The sequence below is a fragment of the Dipodomys ordii genome, unplaced genomic scaffold (genome assembly GCF_000151885.1).
Source record: "Dipodomys ordii isolate 6190 unplaced genomic scaffold, Dord_2.0 Scaffold19, whole genome shotgun sequence".
Taxonomy (NCBI): domain Eukaryota; kingdom Metazoa; phylum Chordata; class Mammalia; order Rodentia; family Heteromyidae; genus Dipodomys; species Dipodomys ordii.
The window spans coordinates 2,497,501-2,518,768 of NW_012267235.1; the positions used below are offsets into that span (position 1 = coordinate 2,497,501).

Here is a 21,268-nt window from a genome sequence, read left to right on the forward strand (position 1 = left end):
TAACAAATGGTGCAATGTCATTCTTTCTGATGGAGGCATAGAATTCCATTGTGTATATATACCACATTTTCTTGATCCATTCATCTACTGAAGGGCATCTGGATTGGTTCCATATCTTAGCTATGGTAAATAATGCTGCAATAAACATAGTTGTGCTGGTAGCTTTAGTGTGGTCTTGTTTGTTCCATATGAATTTTTTTTTAAACTTTCAAATACACTTCTAATTTTTATTTTCATGTAGGTTTTCAAATGTAATTCTAGGGGCTGGGAAGGTGGCTCAGTGGTAGAGCACTTGCCTTGCATTCCATAGGCCCTGGGTTCGATTCTTCAGCACCACATAAGCAAAAAGAAAAAAGCCGGAAGTGGCGATGTGGCTCAAGTGGTAGAGCACTAGCCTTGAGCTGAAGAGCTGAGGGACAGCGCCTAGGCCCAGAGTTCAGGCCCCATGACTGGACCCAAAACAAACAAACAATCAAATGTAATTCTAATTTCTTGTTGTGATTACTAATATCTTCTGCATTTGTTCACAAACCAAAAGTGTATGTGTTAGCTGATGATACAGTTGAAATAGAGTAATTGGTAGATATTTTAACTTTCATGTAAGCATTATCAAGTATATAGTGTCTTTTTTCCTATGCTACAACTGTGACATATGTCTTTTGTGTTTTTCTGTATGTTCTGTGGCATTCAGGACTCATGATGCTTTCCCATCCTGTTTGCCAGGTTATACACTTAAGATTCATTATTTTCCTTTTGACCCCTTATCTTTTTTTTTTTTCTTTTTGGTTTGGTTGGGGGGCTTGAACTCTGGGCTTGGGTACTGTCCCTGTGATCTTCAGCTCAGGACAAGTGTTCTACTACTTGAGCCACAGCACTACTTCCAGTTTTTGGTGGTTAATCCAAGATAAGAGTCTTAGGGACTTGTCTGCCTGGGCTGGCTTTGAACTGTGCTGTTCAGATCTCAGCTTCCTGAGTAGCTAGGATTACAGGTGGGACTCCCCTCATCATTTATCTGTATCTTTTATATAGCTTTGCCTACTGTATTCTAAGTTTCAAACTTTTTTTTTCATAAGGTGTGCTAGCTCTTGAAGTGACTTTAACTTTATAACTGGTCTCTTTTTTTTCTTCATTAAAAATCGTTATCATAGAGTTGATATACAGAGGGTTACATAAGTCAGGTAATGAGTATATTTCCTTTTGGACAATGTCACTCCTTCTCTCACTCTCTCCCAGTTTTCCCCTCCCATTCCCAAACAAGTGTCAAATAATACCACTGCTACATGGTTTTTTCCTTTCTGCATTTATTTTATAGAAAACCATCTAGCTTATCTCCTCCTTTGTCTTTAGTATTTTTTTTGTCAACCTTGAGTTTTATTTAGGTATACCTTATATAATATAAAATCAGGAAAAATTTAAAGTGTTTAGCTTGCATTTAGACAGACATGTACTATTACCACGACTAGCCACCACCACAAACAACCCTGTGTCTATAAACAATGTGCAAAAAACCTAAATGATTCATTTCATGTATATGAAATGTACCAGTTCTATTCTTTTTTTATTTTTATTTTTTATTGTGAAAATATTGTACAGAGGAGTTACAATCACATGGGCAAGGTAATGAGTACATTTCTTTTTTTTTTTTGTTGTTCTCCTTTTTTTTTAATTTAATTTTGTTTTATTTGTGAACATACTGTACAGAGGGGTTACAATTGCATGGGCAGGATAATGCGTACATTTCTTACCAAGCATTACATCCTCCTCCTTTGAAGGGTAAACCAGTTGTATTCTTTTAGAAATTCCCAAATGTATAAATTTATTTTTTAAATGATATTTTTTAGTTTTATTACATACAATATTTTCTTGAAATAAAATGTTGCATATCATTTCTCTTTGCTTATTTCTGCTTCTTTTTATTTTTTATTTTTTTTGGGGTCCAGCCGTGGGTTTTGATCTCTGGGCCTGGGTGCTGTCCCTCAGCTCTTCTGCTCAAGGCTAGCACTCTACCACTTGAGCCACAGCACCACTTCTGGCTTTTTTCTTTTTGCTTATGTGGTTCTGAGGAATCGAACCCAGGGCCTCAGGCATGCAAGGCAAGAGCTCTACCACTGAGCCACCTTCCAGGCCCCTTATTTCTTCTTCTTATGATTGTTGTTGGTAATGTTTTCCTGTATTGTTTTTCTCTCTACCAAATTTCCTGCTAAGCTCCATTTAAATTCTGCTTTACCATGTATGCTTGCCAATTATTATTTGTGAAATAAATTCAGCATTATTGTGCATATAACTGTAAGAGTTCCTTGGCATCAGGCATATCACATATTAGCATGTAGGTAGGTATAGATCATGAGTAAAAAATATTGTGTTGGTACATATTAAAACATAATGGTTGTTTCATCCCCATACTTCTAGTTAGATTTCACACTGTGAATTTCATTTCTCACTCTTGTTGAGAATGGATGCAGAAATGTAGCATATTCTTTTCATTAATATAAATAAATGAATAAGCTACTGTTATTTGTAGTAAATAGCTCAGAAAAATCTTTTGTGATGGCATTTACTGTAAATCAAAAACAAGAAGTAGTAATTCATTATGATCTGTGATTGGAAGCAGATAAATAGGCAGAAGATGAATTCAAGGAATGCTTGGGAACTTTTCATGATGTTGCTCTATCTTGTTTAGTATACACATAGGCATATCTACTTGTTAGAATCATTTAATATGAACACTTCAAATAAGTGCATTCATAATAATGTTTAAAAAATTTACAGTGTCCTGACATAGCAAGGATTATATATATATTCAAACATGTAGAAAAACAATAGTACATAAGCAAATGCCACTTTATTAAATAATATATACATATAAACCTATTTACTGTATTAAACATTACATTAATTAATGTTGAAAGCCTTGGAATAATATAGTCAAAAGTTATTTTTTGTGGCCTAAGCATTATAAAATTGAAGGTGAATTAGAATAATATATATGAACTAGAAAATAGTTACCAATTATTGTTTTTTCCAAATGCAACATATTAAGCCCCTTTTTTTGTGTTGGTTGTAGATACATGTCCCTTGTTTTACTTTGTTGAATTTAAATCATTGTCTTAGCTGAATTTAAATCATTGTCTTAGCTGGATTTTGTATATCATTTTTAATAAAAATTTACTGATTTCTGGCCTCCTGATGTGTACTTCTCAATTGATGAGTTCAACTATATGTGTATTTAAGCCCCTTGAGAAATGTGCTGAAGTATTTAGAAACGGATAGGCTTCTGTGAACTCTGAGATTATTGTTTTTAAATATCCACATTCATTTTGAAAATTTAGTTAAAGGGTTTAATGGACTGCAGTAACACTAATGTTTTGTGGAACCTCAGGACAAAGATTTCTGTCAGTACTGAGAATCTTTTATTTTGTTTTTTTGCTTTCGTGTTTACAAACATTGCCAGTATTGTTTGCAAGGATGACATTACAAGGTTGGACACTAAAATATACAATTCTATTTTTTTTTTTTTTGGTCGTTCCTGGGGCTTGAACTCTGGGCTTGGGTGCTGTCCCTGAAATTCTTTTATTAATGGTACAGTCTGATTTTCTGTAGTCTTCTGTTTGACCTGGCATTATCATTCGTTCCGCCTCATTTTAGGAGAGTGTGAATAGCTGGTAATTTGAGTCTTCCAGTTCTCATGTGTGCACATGATAAAGAACCACACAATTAGATAGGTGTTATAAATAGGATATGGGAAAAAAGACTAACCTCCTCATGTTTCCAAGATTTTATAGTGTATGCCCACTGCAGCTTCGCTACTCTTTAATTTTGCTTTTTGGTCTAACCAGCTGACGCCCAGTTGAAAAGACTTATGTTCTTATGAGGCCACAAAAGCCTTAATGTTCATTCTCTACCTTCCTTGGATTTGGAGAACTCTGTGTACCATCAGCAGCTCCAGTCCCTACCTTCCAACACTAATGTTCATCTATCAAACTTGAGGCTGAGAGTGAGGGAGAGGAAGCTTCCAGATAAACATACAGCAGTGCCTAAACAGCTAATCACTCTAGGCTTCCGCTTCCAGGCCCTATAATTAGAAGTCCTCCTTTTCCTTGTATTCCCAGATGACGCAAATGCTTTTTGTGGCTTGGCACCTCATTTGGGGCGTGGGTTTAGTTTATGGCCAAGCCAGAGTCTGGTTTAGTCTTCTGATGCTGCATAAATAGTTCTCAAGCCACAGTCTACTCTGTATGAGTTTTTCCTTTTATGTATATGTACTTTTAAACTTGTTTTCTAGAAAAAAAGGCCTTAGTATTTCCTCAGCAGAACGTGTTCAATAAGAGGATATTGTAAATTAAAAGAAAACACATGATTATGTAGACCTACTCTAGCAATTTTTCCCTTTTCTCCCTGTTCCTTTAACTTTTATATTATTTTAAGTTTTGTTAAAAAAAAACCCAAAAACCTCATTCATGAATCGAAGAAGCTAAGTTTGCATGAAGTAGTGGGAAAAAAATGTGTGATATAAGACACATAGATAATAACAAGGTTAAAATTTTATTTTTCTCTGAAAATTTAGATGCCAATTTGAAAACCTAGAACATGCTGAAATTTATTAATAATCTGTACTTGTTAGCTGACTCACAGAATTATAACTCCTTTCTACAACTCCTTAATTACAAAAGTAAAAAAAAATAATGAATTTAGTTTTTGGTACTGGTGTTTAAACATAAGGCTTTCATACACAGTCTGAGGTAAGGCTCTGTCACTTGTGCCACATTTCCTGTTCAGTTGTGATTTCTCCCTCCTGGGTTTTGAGATAGTGGGTTTGAACCAGTAGTCTCACTCACACCTCAGCCTCTTGAACAGTAGGCTCATAGGTGTGAAGTACAGACTCCCAACTACAATCAAGGTCTTGTTTGACAGATCTTTTGTTTGATTGCTCATTGTGGTCAGAATGTTGAAGTGACTTTTAAAGAAATGGAGTCATTTTATTTATGGTAAATGGGGAACATACATTTATTATAACCAAGATTATCTTACTTTCTTTTGAAGAGGTGTTATCAGAAGATAGGAGTGGTATCTTGATTACTGAAATGTATTAAAATTCAGAAAAAAGTAGGAAGAGTTGCAAATTATTTTCCCAATTTGTTATTAAGCTTGTAATTTTCTTGTTTGTGTAATAATTAGGAAAGATAGTAAAGTATCAATGCCTCATAGTACATAATTTGAAGGAAAGTAATATAGTATTAAATGGTGTAGTATTAAGCTATTTATAAAAATTTATCACCGAAAATGTATTCTCTTTAACACAGGTCAGTGGCAGCTGATACTTTAATGTAGTCGCTTGAGCTATACCTTTGCCAAGGCAATAGCAAAGTCATTTTTCCATTTCAATCACTATCTTGTTTCTTCAGTGATACTTAATATGTTTTCATGATTTCTCTCAACAAAGGAGAGTTTTAAAACAGGTTATAGTAGCAAACTCATTGTAGAAAACAATGGTAAGATAGGGGACCGATAAGCAGGTGAATCAGTAAGGAGTGAACATTTAGATAAACCTAATGATAGGCTTAAATTAATTAGTTTTAATAGAATACTGCAGGTTTAAAAAATATACATGTAACATTTATCCAGGTATATAGTATTCGGAGCCATAAAGCGAGCTAATAATCCTTTGTCATTTTGATAGTATGCTAAAAATAATATCTGAAAAATACTAAAATATTTGAAACTAAAGAAACACTTTAAATAACCAATTGTCACAATGGAAGTCTATAGAAAACATTTACAATTGAGTGTAATGAAAGTACTACATTTTAGTATCTGTAGAATTGAAGGAAGACTTAGAGGAGAATGTTGACTGATACATTCTTACTCTGGAACTTAAGAAATACGAAAGATGAACAAATGAACTTAAAACTAGAAAAATAAAACAGGGAACAAGATAGGCTAGAAATTAATAAAATTAAAAAGAAAATTAAAATCATGATACAAGTTACCTGGAAATAAAAATTTAGACATATTGATGAAGGAAAAAAGAAAACACAAACTATCATTATTCTGGTAGACAATGTCTATATGACCAAATACCTTATATGTGAAAAAGGATTAAGTCCTTCATTTAGAGAAAGTAATTTAAAATGATGGGTTTTTTGTTTGTTTTTTTGTTGTGCTGCTCCGGGGGCTTGAATTCAGGGCTCAAGTGCTGTCCCTGAGCTTCTTTTTGTGCAAGTCTAACACTCTACCAATTGAGCCACTGCTCCACTCTGGCTTTTTTTGGTAGTTCAGTGGAGGTAAGAGTCTCTCAGACTTTCCTGCCGTGGCTAGCTTCAGACCATGATCCTCAGATCTCAGCCTCCCCAGGAATACAGACCTGAGCCACTAATACCAGACAAAATTTAAAATCTTAACCATTACCAATTTGAATTGAAAATTAATAGTTTAAGTTGAGCATTACTAAAAATGTGAAAATATGAAAGTTGAAATACTTTAAAATCTAATTTTAATACCTATAGAAAATTGACAGTTATGGGGCTGGGAAGGTGGCTCAGTGGTAGAGCTTGCCTTGCATGCCACAGGCCCTGGGTTCGATTCCTCAGCACCACGTAAGCAAAAAGAAAAAAGCCGGAAGTGGCGCTGTGGCTCAGGGTAGAGTGCTATCCTTGAGCTGAAGAGCTGAGGGGCAGCACCCAGGCCCAGAGTTCAGGCCCCAGGACCGGACCCCCCAAAAAAGAAAATTGACAGTTAAAACTTTTTAAAATTTCTGGGCTGGGACGGTGGCTCAGTGGTAGAGTGCTTTTCTTGCATGCATGAGGCCCTGGGTTCGATTCCTCAGCACCACATAAGCAAAAAGAAAAAAAAAAGCCAGAAGTGGCGCTGTGGCTCAAGTGGTAGAGCGCTAGCCTTGAGCTGAAGAGCTGAGGGACAGCGCCCAGGCCCAGAATTCAGGCCCCACGACTGGATCTCCCCCCCCCCCCAAAAAAAAACAAACTTATCAAAATTTTTGTACAACTCTAAAGATAATAAAATTTGTGACAAAAAGCTTGTTTCATTTTACATTTCAACCAACTGTTTGAGTGTTCACTCTTCTCCAAACCTAGCTCCAAACAGCATTTTAAGTAGTTTTGATATTTGATCAATCTTGTTTAATGAGTAATGGTGGCTTGTTATATTCTCAGTATGCACCAAATATTTCTAAGGGAGCAGAATATTTTTTTGTGTACTTGCTGTTTATTGAAAACTGTGAGGTTGCCTTTGCTTTTTGCTTTTTCCTGTTTTCCTATTGACCGTTGAAAGTAGTTAAGTAACGTATGGTAGGTCCTTCAGTAAATAAGACAATGCTACTACAGCATTAAAAATACAGAAAAATCATGTGACTAAAATAGAAAGACTGTTGTACCATACTGTTAAGCCAAATTAGAATAGAATTCTATTTAATGTGTACTTTTATAAAAGATATGACTAATAGGAACCTCCACTAGTAAAATGGCATTTTCTCTCTTTAAAAAAAAAATCTAATTGTTGGGTGCTGGTGGCTCATACCTGTAATCTTAGCTACTCAGGAGGCTGTGATCTGAGGATCACAGTTCAAAGCCAGCCCAGGCAGGAAAGTTCATGAGACTCTTATCTCCAATAAACCAATAGAAAGCCGGAAGTGGAGCTGTGGCTCAAGTGGTAGAGGGCTCACCTTGAGCTGAAGAACTCAGGGACAGTACCCAAGCCCAGATTCAAGCCCCACGACTGACACCCCCGCAAAAAAAATCTAATTAAAAAAAATCACAGGGATGACATTCCCACCTCCTGAGTCTTGTAGGCAAAATATAGACACATGAAGAACATTTTATAAATTTCCTGAAACTCTGTACAAAGTATATGACACACAAATCAATTACCTGTTTAGGAATGGGACTTTTATAGGATGCTTTATTTCATATATATGGCCATTCCTTTAGAATCCAATATCTGAAACCCTTCTTATCTCTATCATTTTGGATAAGGGATATTAAACTGTAGTTAAAATCCTTAAATTTAGGCCCATGAAGTTTTTTTTTTTGAGATTAAAATTCTACGACAGAATTTAAAGTAAAACAATAGCAATCTCATGTCTTTTTTTGAATAGGAAATAACTATAACAAACATCTTTAGATGACAATAATGTTCTGGACGTTTCTGGAAATTAGGAGATTTCTGTCTCTCTCACTCACTGTCTCTCTGTCTCTGTTAGTCTGTCTCTCCAAGAGACAGCACATTCCTCTTTTGGAATGTGCTAGAAGATACTCTAGCAATGAGTCCCACATGGAGTCCTGCTCTAGTTAATTTTGAGGGTTTTTTTTTTGTTTTTGTTTTTGTTTTGGGTCCGGTTGTGGGCCTGAACTCTGGGCCTGGGCGCTGTCCCTCAGCTCTTCAGCTCAAGGCTAGCGCCTTACCACTTGAAGATCTTCATTTATGGAATACATTGTTGACAGTTTCAATTAATATTGTCCTAGAGTAGAAAAAATATAATACATCACCGGGTACCAGTGGCTCATGCCTGTAATCCTAGTTGCTCAGGAAGCTGAGATCTGAGGATTAAGGTTCAAAGCCAGCTCGGGCAGGAAAGTCCGTGAGACTCTTATATCCAATAAACCACTAGAAAACCAGAAGTGTGCTATGGCTTAAGTGGTAGAGGGCTTACCTTGAGTTGAAGAGCGCAGCGACAGTGCCCAAGCCCAGAGTTGAAGTTCCACGACCGACCAAAAAAAATGTGTGTGTGTGTGTGTGTGTGTGTGTGTGTGTGTGTGTGTGTGTGTGTGTGTGTGTGTGTGTGTGTGTGTGTAATACATCACTTTTTGGTGCCCCTTGTCCCTGTGTTACCCAATTTATGGGCTCACACAGTCCCCCTGCATTCCCCTCCATAGTTTACTAGTGGTGGTATGTTATGTTTGTATTTTATATCAAATTTTTTTCTTTTGATTCCTGTCCTGGGACTGGAACTGAGGACATGGTGCTGCTGTCTCTGAGTTTGCTTGCTTGCCTGCTGTCTTTCAGTCTTTCTTTCTTTCCTTCCTTCCTCCCTCCCTCCCTCCCTCCCTCCCTCCCTCCCTCCCTTCCTTCCTTCCTTCCTTCCTTCCTTCCTTCTTTTCTTCCTTCCTTCCTTCCTTTCTTTCTCTCTCTTTCTTTCTCTCTCTCTGACTCTCTTTGTCTCTTTTTTCTTTTTTGCTAGAGATATCTACCATTTGAGCCACAGCTCCATTTCTGGATTTTTGGTGGCAATTTCTGGGTTTTTCTGATTAGTTTATTGGAGATTAGACTTTCTTTGACTTTCTTGCCTGGTCTGGCTTTGATATTGATCTCACTCTTCTGAGTAGCTAGGATCATATGAGTGAGCCAGTGGTGCCTGTCTGGAAGTAGATATTTTATCTCAACTTTCTTATTATGAAAACTATTTTTTATAAGTTTGGGGAATTTTTTATTTAGTAGTATTTTAAGATATTCCGATCAATTTTAAATTATTTCATCTTTGCACATAATCATTTGAATTTTTATACCTTGCTTTTTCTTCTAGGGATGCTTTTAGTCACAACAGACACCCTTGGGCATGACTTCCATGTTTTCCAAATTTTGACTCATCCTTGGTCCTCATCCCAAAGTGCTGTCCATCATCTGTATACTCTACACAGGGGTGAAACAGAAGCCAAAGTAAGTAGTATTTTTTAGAATTGATTTCTTTATGTGCTGTGATTTCTAATCTAATGGGTCATTTATACCTAATTGAAACTTTTTTTTTTAAACTGGTCCTGAGGCCTGAACTCTGTGCTGTCACAGTGCTCCTTTTGCTCAAGGCTAGCACTCTACCACTTGAGCCACAGCCTTACTTTCAGCCTTTTCTGTGATTTAATTGGAGATAATTGTTTCCTAGACTTTTTTGCCTAGGCTGGCTTGGAACCACAATTCTCAGATCTCATCCTCCTGTCTAGCTAGGATTATAGAAGTGAGCTACTGAGGCCCAGCTAAAACTTTATGTTTTTGAGAAAACTTTATTCTTTGAGTATGATAGCATATCATACTCATTTGAGCAAATAAAGATAAAACAATAAGTTATTGAAACTTTACTGTTAAAAATTTGGTAATTTTTATGTTAGTTGGTCATTTCACTCTTTTCCTACCCCATTTTTAGCTCCAGAAAAAAATCTTGATCACTCAATGGATATCTGACCTCCTTATCTTTTACTAGGAACATTGTGTCTACTTATGTCTCTATGTACACACTTACCTGCACACACTTGGTCCTATAGACACACATTTACATATACATAAACACAATTCTCAAAATAGAATTGGGTATATTATAACTTGGAGGCAGTTTTCAATTGCATTACTACATTTACTGATTTCACCTTGGTAATATGAAATTATCCTCCCTGATGATAGAAAGTAGTAAATAGGAATTTACAGGGGTGGGCATTTTTTTTGTTCACATAGTTTTTAAACATTTATATAAACAACTTTGTTAATGTTCTTATTATCAGATAACACAAATATATCCACACATTTTTTTTTTTTTTTGGTTGTGGCGGCTGAACTCTGGCTTGGGCCCTGTACCGCAGCTCTTCAGCTCAAGGCTAGCACTCTACCACTTGCACCACAGTTCCATTTCCGGCTTTTTTCTGCTTATGTGGTGCTGAGGAATTGAACTCAGAGCTTCATGCTAGCGAGGCAAGCACTCTACCACTGAGCCCACTTCCCAGCCCCAACATATACACATATATTATTAAATATTGCTTTAGTTATCTTGGTATGACATGATGTTTTATATGTATTTAATATTCTGAACATCAAATGCTAGATAATATGCATTATCTCAGGAGCCTAAACTTACAAATAGCTTTTATTTCACAGAACTTATGGTTTTGGCTTTACCAGTGTGCCAACTGTTTTTTTGGAGATAATTCTATGCTATTCTTTGAACAATCCAACCCATTTTAAAGTGTGGTTTCTCTTATATTTTTACTGAAACAAATGACTATAATAAAAATAAAAAGTTCATAATTATAATTAAAATACATTAGACATTAATTTAGTTGTGAAAATTGATAAAGCATCCAGTGTTATATCACCTCTCATCCATTTAATAAGATAATCAAATAATTGATGAAGGCATGCTTTCCAACATAAAATAAATATACAAATTCCAACATAATTATACCCTTTGGTTTTATCTGATGAGTATTAAGGTTACTAAAGTGGATTAGCTAGATATTAGTGTGACAGAATCATTTGTGTAATGATTGTGTAATGAGAGCTCTAGATAAAATTAACATGGGTCTACAACTTTAGTCACATCTCTGGTCCTTTTGTTTTTTAGTTTCTATTTTAGATAAGGACTTGCACTAACTTTGTCTAGGCTGGCCTTGGATAAAGATCTTCCTACCTCTTCCTCCTGAGTAGCACCATGTACCACCATGTACCAGCATGCTTATTTCCTAGAAATAGAATTTTTGGTCTACAGTAATATATTGCCTCATATATTCTTGGTAGATATATTTGGATCTGCTAATAATATTCCTATTTTTAACAGGTAGGCAAGTAAAAAGGAATGATTTTGCTCTAGGTGCATCTTGTAATGTCTAACCATTAATATTTTAGATGTGAGGACCTCAGTTGATCATAAAATTAGTCTTTGTAAGTTTCTACTGAAAATGTTTTGAACTGATAAAATTTAATACCAGTCATGAATTCCATATGGCACATGATCTATCTAGTCATCTTTGAGTACTTCAGAATCATATTATTTTGAATTCTTCCAAGAATTCTGAGTGTACTTTAATCAGGCAAGGGGAAAAAGTATGTGGATCTAATTATGTTGAATTAAGTTGTTTTGTGGTATTTGACTTGGGATATCCTCTGCATCTGACAATAATTTTCCTCACAAAGCACACATGTATTACAAAACAGTCCTTGTTGCCACAGTAAGTATAAACTTCACAAGGATTTCGTTAGTATACTTCTATAATATCTTATTCAAGCAGAGTCAAGTCACTTTGTTATACAATATGCTAATTTTGGCAAATAGCACATTTGCTTTAGAAACATCTGTGTATCAGATAAGTGTAAATTTTATCATCTTAAAATAGTCCTACAAGGGGCTGGGAAGGTGGCTCAGTGGTAGAATGCTTGCCTTGCATTCATGAAGCCCTGTGTTTGATTCCTCAGCACCACTTAAGCAAAAAGAAAAAAGCCAGAAGTGGTGCTGTGGCTCAAGTGATAGAGTGCAAGCCTTGAGCTGAAGAGCTGGGGGATAGTGCCCAGGCCCAGAGTTCAGGCCCCACGACCAGACACCCCCACCAAAAAAAAAATAGTCCTACAAAATAGTATGATTAGTATTTTTGTCAAGGAGCAAATAGTCTATTTCATAGTATTAATTGATACTACTAAGAAATAATTTTAGATAATTTTTATTATGAGAATATCTTATCTACCCAGTCATGATTATACTGATATTCAAATTGAACTCTGTCTGTGTATGTGGGGGGTACATGCATGCATACATGTATGTATGTTCCAGTACTGAAACTTGAACTCAGGGTCTAGGTACTCTCTTAGGTTTTTTGATAAAGGAGCCACAGCTCCAAATGTTTTTTTTTTGTTTTTGTTTTTTTGAAGTTGGTTGGAGATAAGAATCTCATAAACTGTCCTACAGAGAAACTGTGATTCTCTGTTCTTAGCCTCCTGAGTAGCTAGGATTACAAGGGTTTTCATTTTTCTAAACTTAACAACTCTATGACTCTGTGGTCATTTCAGTGTCTTCCATCTATCCCCTCTCTCCAAATACAAAACTGCGACAGTGAATGCTAAACTGTCAATATCAGGTTCCTCCACTAGGACTAGATTTGAAACAACTAAATGCTTTATATAGTGGCTTTTCTAGCACTCATGTTATATGTTCAAGTATGGTGATCCTGACAGATGGAAAACAAATGAGAAGAGGCCTGTTATTTTCCCAGCTTAATGCTTTCATTGCATTTCCATTTCACAGTATAGGAAGAGGGAAACTAGGAAGGTACTAGTATTATCACTAAGTTGCTTAGACACTGCAAAAAGTATGGGAGTCTAAGTACATAGATTGTGAAAACATAGTACAAAACTGCCGCGGACCGGGTTCTGTCGGGACGACAGAGGACACCTAAGGGAGGAACCTGGAATAGGATGGGGAGATGGCAAACAGACAACTCACACACATTAGGAGTGGATGCTGAGTGCTGAGTGCGATTTAATGCTGAGGATAACAAACTTTTATAGCAAAAAGTCTCCGTAAGAAAGGGCAAAAGGTTACACAATCTTGCTGCAAGGCTTCCTTCTTGGATGGTCACCAGCTGGTCGCCTGAAAGGGCAAAAGTTTACACAATCTTGCTGCAGGGCTTCATTCTTGGGTGGTCAACACCTGAAAGGCACTTGTTTCCGGCTTATCTCTAAGAAATATAATGGGTTTCCACGTTTGTCACCATCTAACCATTACCTTATTTCTATAGAGGCCTTAATTGTCCCATAAGATTTTTCCTGTTCCTTCTTTAATAGTAAGGTCATGGAGGCCTAGATCTAGCAAGTCTCTTAGTAAATGAAAAAGAGTAGTAGGAAGTTCTTTCTCCTAAGTAGTTATCTCAGCAATTGCCATACATTCCTTCTGTTCTAGTTGCCCTACAGCTTCTTGTAAGTTTCTTACAAACAATTCCTTCTGCTGAAGTGACTTCGTGAAACCCCCAATACTTTTATATTTACTTATAACTTGCCTACTAAACTCCATAAGAGGGGTTTCAGGGTAGCACTTAACTCTGGTGAGTTAGTCATATTTTTAAGACATTCATCAGATATTGGAGTCGTCAACACTCTTAAGAAAGAGCTTTGAATAAGGGAACGTTGACAATGAATAAGTACAAAGAGCAGTAGAAACAGTAAAAGATTAATATGCACTCTTATACAGTGAGGAAAAGAAAGGCAGAAACACATCTTTCCCAGGGGTTTGCCAGCCTTTTTCCAGGAGTAGGCCTCTTAGAAGCCCTATTCTCCGAGGTAGACTTCGGTGAAGTCCCAAAACTTGGAGATAGGTCTCTGAAGCCCCTATCTTGGTCTGATAGATGGTTTCCCATGCTAAGCAGACTCCACTTGAGCCGGCGTGGCACAAAACAGATGAAAGCTGCAGTTAGAGAGAATCCTAGAGGTTAATAGGGAACATTGTAGAACGTGGAAAGAACCACCTTTAGTTGGAAAGGTATTCATGGTAGATATGATTGGCTGTGTAAAAAATCTGACTCTAAAAAAGAAGTGAAAGCTGGAAGCTTGATTGTAGAGCTCTTGCAGTGAGTGGAAAAAGCCAAGCAAGAACACAAGGCCTGTAATCCCAGCTATTTAGGAGGCTGAGATCTGAGGTTCATGGTTCAAAGCCAGCCTGGGCAGGAAAGTCTGTGAGACTTTTATCTCCAATAAACCACTAGAAAACCAGGAATGGTGCTGTCGCTCAAGCAGTAGAGCATTTGACTTGAGTTGAAGAGCCCAGAGTTCAAGTTCCGCCCCCCCCCCCACGCCCTGAGTTCAAGCCATTGAACTGCAATAAATAAATAAATGATAAATAAAATGAATGAATGAAAATGAATGAATTAATTAAATGGTTATCATATACTGGCAAGTGATTAAAACAAGATCCAAAATGTCATATGATAGCCAGGCACTGGTGTCTGAGGACTGTAACCATAGCTACTCAGGAGGTTGAAATCTGAGGATCATTCTTGGAAGGTAGCCCAGATAAGAAAGTTGGTGAAACTTTTATCTCCAATTAATCATGGAAAAAGCCTGAAGCTGTGTTGTAGCTCTGGTGGTGGAGTGATATGCTTGAGCAAATGGACTTCAGGGACAGTTCCCAGGCCTAGAGTCCTTGGACCAGGAAAAAAAAAAGTCATATAATGACAAGCTTTTTCTTTAAAAAAAGGAAATGAGTGTAACAGTAACATAGGACATAGATCAGTAGAGACGTATCAATTGTAGTTTTCTATATACTAACACATATAATTTTCAAGTTATAACTTTAAATGTTAGAAAATAAGAACACTACAGCATCGTAGGCAAGATATGCAATGGAAAGACTAGAAAGCATTCTAGTTAGTAAATAAAGATCCAAAAAAATGAAGAGTTGAACTGTTGTGAATAATGTTATATAACTTCTATTTAAATTTATTTTTGGATTTAGTATAATTTCTATCAAATTCCCAGGAGGAACTAACATAGAAATTAACAAGATGTGTTTAAAATTCACTTGAAAATACATTGGACTTTAAAAAAACATGAACATCTTGCCCATGTAATTGTAACTCCTCTGTACAGTATTTTCACAATAAAAAAAATACGAACAAAGTTGAAAGATGCATCTACCTGATTATCAGTTAAATCCACATTATTAGTAGGGAGTTCTTTTTTTTTTTTTTAATTTTATTTTATTTTATTTGTGAACAAACTGTACAGAGGGGTTACAATTGCATGGGCAGGATAATGCGTACATTTCTTACCAAGCATTGCAGCCTCCTCCTTTGTTTACCCTTCCCATCCCTTCCCAGCCTCCCCCCCCCCCCCCATCCCAATCCTTCTCCTTCCCCCCTCCCCCCCAACCCCTCCCTTCCCCCTCCCCCCCGCACTGACGTTGTAAAGCTCGTTTTGGACATGACAACTTGTACATCTCATTGTTGCATCAGTTCTGCACAAAGACAGTTAACTTTTGACAAGAGTGTTTAGATATAGAGTAAGGAAAGGTTAGTCATGTCAACATTTTTACCCAAATTTGATGATAGAGATAAATTTACAAACCACAATTATATAGCTTTTATGAAGAAATGTAACTTGTCTTGGGTTAGGCACAGATTTTTTTAGAAATGTAATGTGTCTTGGGTTAGGCACAGATTTAAAAAAATGTGACACTAATAGAAAATTCATTAAAACAAAATTTATAGATTATAGTTTATCAAAATGAAACATAATTTTCTTGTTGAAAGAAACCATTAGGTCCCAAACTAGTGGCTCATGCCTGTAATCCTAGCTTCTCAGGACTCTGAGATCTGAGGATTGTGTTTCAAAGCTAACCTAGGCAGGAAAGTCCATGAGATTCTTATCTTCAATAAACCACTCCCAAAACCACAAATTGCACTGTGGCTCAATTGGTAGAGTGCTAGCCTTGAGTGTAAATAAGATCAAGAATTATTTCCTTTGTGGCTTGAAGCTTAGCCTTCTTATACTGTAGATACATTTTTTGAGGGAAGGGTCTTGGCTCTTTTCTCTTTGCCTAGCTGCTCACATCCCCGCTCTTGAACTCATTTATTTTATTGACAAAATCATCCCTAAATAATTCATCAAAACATACATAAATAGGCATATTAGTCCAATGCCATAGTTTGCCTAATGTAGGGTTAATGTAGGGTTGATGTTTTTCCATTATATTCCTGGGCTGAATGCTTCTTACTTAGATTGCGTTCAGAGTTGTGGGTTATACATCTGGGTGACCCAGTGGACACCATCTTATTTTCTTTGCTGACCCTCAGTGATCCAGGCCTAGATATTTAAAAGAGCCTGTAAGCTGTTCAGTGGAATTCGAGGTAAGGTTACCATTTGGACGTTAGCAACTTGTTAATCTTCAGGTTTACCCTTCCCATGGTTTATCTGTGATGTCAAAGGATTCCATTTGTAAGTTGTTGATTAAAATAGTAATAGAATACTGGCAAACTTCTACAAAAGGAAGTGTACTTGGTTGCTGCATCAGGCAGGTGGCGATGTTGTACTGAGTTAACACCTAGTACTTCATCAGCCATTAATTCCTCACCTAGTTTCCTCCTGGGATTTGGGAATGGAACTAGACACCTGGAAGTTGGTCCATTGCAAATTGGTCTCACTGTCACTAGTATATGTGACTGAGGTACTCAGGTAATCTTACAAGCATTTAAACTTAAGTACATTCACATGACATTAGTTTTTTTTAGTGTATATAAGCTGCAATGATAGTACACTGAAGTGAATGGAAGGATCCCACATTTTTACTTTCCCAATTAAAACATTCTATAATATATTTACTGTGAGCATTGTTTTTTGTTCCAATGACAACTGTTGTGCCATAACGTTTTCCCCTAACTGGGTGAGAAGAGGTTAAACTTGTGGATATGGTCAGAGGCACCTGGATGTTTTGGCCCCTTTCTCACTGTATCCTTAGATCCATACTGATTTACTCCCTCATGTACAGTAGTGTTACTTTTCAGCATCTAGTGTATGTCCAGATATTCTTTGCCTACTGAAACCTACTTCCTCCATCATTAGCACATTTCACCCTGTAGTTCTGGGCATGTCTGGACAGAAGTGTGTTCATCTCTTGTAAAGGTGTGACAAGTTACAGCAAAGCTCACTTCTACTAGGACTACTGGCCCTGTGCAATTAATGGTAGCAGAGCTTCATGTTGCCCTTTATTGTTTGTCTTGAGTTTTGGGTTTTAATAAATGAGTTCTCTTTCCTTCCTTCCTTCCTTTCTTTTCTCTTTCTCTCTCTCTTTCCTTCTTCTTTCTTTGCCTGCCTGCCTGCCTTTTTTCCTTCCTTCCTTCCTTCCTTTTCTTTTTTCTTTCCTTTCTTTTCTTTCTTTCTTTATTTCTGGGAACTCTCCCTGAGCTTCTTTTGCTCAAGGCTAGCACTCTACCACTTTGAGCCACAGCTCCACTTCCAGCTTTTTTTGTTTATGTAATACCGAGAAATTGAACCCAGGGCTTCGTGCATGCAATGCAAGCTCTCTACCACTAAGCCACATTCCCTGCCCATTTGTATATTCTTGTCTTGATTTTTTATTTTTTACTAACCTTGATGGAGAATTAACCTTTTTGAGTCTTTCTATATAGAGTCTTACTATTTACTATAATGGGCAACTATTGAAACGTCCTTGAGTGCTTAAAGTGTTCATATCCCTACTTTAGAAATTGAATAGCTAAAATTTAAAGCTTTATCTTTAGCATATTAAAATTGTTTTTCCTTAGGCATTCCTATTTGTTTTGCTGTTTTCTCATGTTTTTCTATTGCCTTTTGAATACTATCTTAAGTCCGTCCTTGATTTTTACATACATATTTCATTAAGACAAAATAGCTACTTACAAAAATAAATTCTTCTTTTTAGCATTAATTAATGCTTATTCAGAACAACAAATGAGAATTAAGATCTCCAGACATTCTGATTTCTTCATGCTGTTAGAAATCGAAGTATTCTATTTGCAAGGAACAGTTTATAATACTGTTGTTAGTTGTGAAGAATACCTTGAACTTCATGTCTTACATGTTTTTTACCAATACAACACTAGCTCATAGCTAAAGCATTTATGATATGCTACATGCCAATTCTGTTTGCTCTGTACATATTTAGTCAATTAGTCTTTACCAAATTCTTTATGTGATATTAAAGTTTAGATATGTAATTCATTGAAATTTTTGTTCTTTTTTTTTTTTAATGCCAGTCCTAGTACTTGAACTCAGGGTCTGGTGAATTTTTGTTCTTTTTTTTTTTAATGCCAGTCCTGGTACTTGAACTCAGGGCCTGGTGCTGTCTCTGAGCTTTTGTTTGCTCAAGACTACACTTTATTATGTGAGCAAAATTTCTACTTCTGACTTTTTTTTTTATCAGTTAATTGGAGATGAGACTCTCATAGATTGGTGAACTCAGAGCTCAGTCTCCTTAATAGCTAGGTTTACAGGAGTGAGTGACTGGCACTGGGACAGAAATTTTGGTTCTTGATCCTTTGAAAAAAAGCAGAAAAGAGGAGCAGGTTTCCTCAGTCTTAATCATACTACCATTTTCCCCTCTCTCCATTTCTAGGTTGATAATTTTAGGTGATTTTTAAACTTTGAAACATAAAAGTTTGCAAATCATATAGTAGCTTTCCACCATTATTTATGGAGCATATAAATTAATATGTCAAATTCATTCTAAGCAAAGTTTTGCTAATATTAACCTAATTATAATTGTTGAGACAAATATTTCTTTTCTTTTTCTTTTTTTTTTTTGGTTGGCCATGGGGCTTGAACTCTGGACCTGGGCGCTGTCCCTCAGCTCTTCAGCTCAAGGCGAGCACTCTACCACTTGAGCTACAGCACCACTTCTGGTTTTCTGGTGGTTTATTGGAGATAGGAGTCTCACGGTCTCTCCTGCCCGGGCTGGCTTTGAACCGTGATCCTCAGACCTCAGCCTCCTGAGTAGCTAGGATTACAGGCGTGAGCCAACAGTGCCTGGCGAGACAAATATTTCTCAGTTAACTTAATTATTTTTCGTTTTTTCCTTTGTAGTAGTAGGATTTGAATTCAGGGCCTAGAGCTTGCATAGCAGGCATTCTAGCTTTTGTGCCATTCTGCTAGTCTTAAGATAAATCATTTTCCCTGAAAATTGTTTTACTGACTTTGAAGGATTAGAATTGTGCATGTGTGTCTCTGAAAATATCTAGAGCTTGCATTTTAATTCTTTAAAACATTTATATTTATTATCACTATTTTATTTATTTAGATTCTTAAGCCAGGTCATTGGTCTTGTTAGGCAGATGTTCTGCTCTGTGGGCAAATATTTCCATTTTGAAATTTCCAAATATCTTTATTCAACATAATTTCTTATAATGGCTTCTTAGTTATTGCTATATGATCATTATCTATTATCTTTTTAGTACTCTGAAAAGTTTGTACTCTTTTCAGACATTTTATCCAGTTATTTTCCTTCCCTCTTTCCCTCTTCTCCTGTCTTCCCTAACTCCTTTTCCCTTTCTGTTATTCCCTCCTTCAGTCCCTACCTGTTTCCCTTTCACTTTTTTCTTAACTGAATGGAGATTGTAGTTATTTCAGTTATTAGGCATATCATAGCTAGAGGTGAAAAAACACACTTAATTATTTTTATCATGATTCAAGATGTCTGTTTTACAAATGGGCAACAATGCCTTAGTTGGGTTTTTTTTTTGCCTCTTTCCACATGATAATTTTTATTAGTGCAATTTGTAGACATCATTTCAAAGTTCAAGGCAATAATATGAGAAGTAATGTGAGCAACAAAGATGCTAATTTCTTTTTATCAAGATACCCAGATTCCTTCAGTCTCCATTTGCTTTTGTTGAGGGATTCAGCATTGGGGATAAATGTTGTACTTTTTTTGTGTGTTGGTTTGTATAAAACTACATACTACAATATTAAATTCTAGTACTAAAGTACTAAATAATGTATTTATATATATACATTATATTATGTGAATTTTTAATTATATAATTATAGTTATGTATACATTATATAAAGTATATAGTCTGTTTCTGTCTATGTTTCTTTCTATCTATCTATCTATCTATCTACCTACCTACCTATCTGTACTTTAAAGAACTCAGAATGTTATCCTTAGCAATAGTTCCTCCTGTAGATTCCAGTGGCTCATGTGTGTAATTCAGTCTGCTCTAGAGTCTGACATCCACCGTATCACAGTTTGAAATTAGACAGAGAAGTCTGTGAGACTCTGTCTTAAAAAATAAGCACAGGCTGGTAAGGTGGATCAGTGGTAGAGCTCTTGCCTTACATGCATGAGGCCTTGGGGTTCGATTCCTCAGCATCACATAAGCAGAAAAAGCAGGAAATGGTGCTGTGGCTCAAGTGATAGAGTGCTAGCCTTGAGCTGAAGAACTGAAGGACAGCCCTCAGGCCCAGAGTTCAGACCCCACGATCAGCAAAAAATAAATAGAAAGGCACAAAAAACAGTGCTGGGGGTGTGACTTGAGTGGTACATTCCCAACTAAAGAAACAAACAAGCATGCAAGCAAAGGTAGTTTAAACTTCAAGAGTTCAAACCCAAGTTCCACCAAAAGAAAATAATCTCATAATTTGTAAGGGTTCTATATAGACTTAAAAATAATTCTGTTTCATTTGTTTGCCTGCCTGCCTGCCTGCCTGTATTCCTTCCTTCCTTCCTTCCTTCCTTCCTCCCTCCCTCCCTCCCTCCCTCCCCTCCTCCCTCCCTCCCTCCCTCCCTCCCTCCCCTCTCTCTTTAAAGGGGGGGATTTTAAAAAATTACTTAAACTTACTGATAGACCTGTATACATTTTACACAAATCTTGAACTATTCTTTTATGAACATCTTGAAATTCACAAATGCAAAATACAATAAACCTAAACAAAAGAAGCATATTTTAGATAGTAGGATAGTAGAAGGTAAGTCATCCTGAGGTAATTCGGCCTGTAGAGTCCTAGTGAACCCTCCTGCCATATTTTTCCAAACACCCAGTTA

The 21,268-nt window shown here is 36.5% G+C and overlaps 1 protein-coding gene across 7 annotated transcripts in view; it reads left to right on the forward strand.

Moving 5' to 3' along the window:
- Positions 1-21,268, forward strand: part of Bcas3 (breast carcinoma amplified sequence 3) — a 521,107-nt gene that overhangs the window by 135,368 nt on the left and 364,471 nt on the right. For all 7 annotated transcript variants that reach the window (XM_013013399.1, XM_013013401.1, XM_013013396.1 and 4 more), the window contains exon 14: positions 9,533-9,666. In XM_013013399.1, coding sequence (XP_012868853.1) covers positions 9,533-9,666 — 134 coding nt within the window. The remainder of the gene's footprint in view (positions 1-9,532; positions 9,667-21,268) is intronic.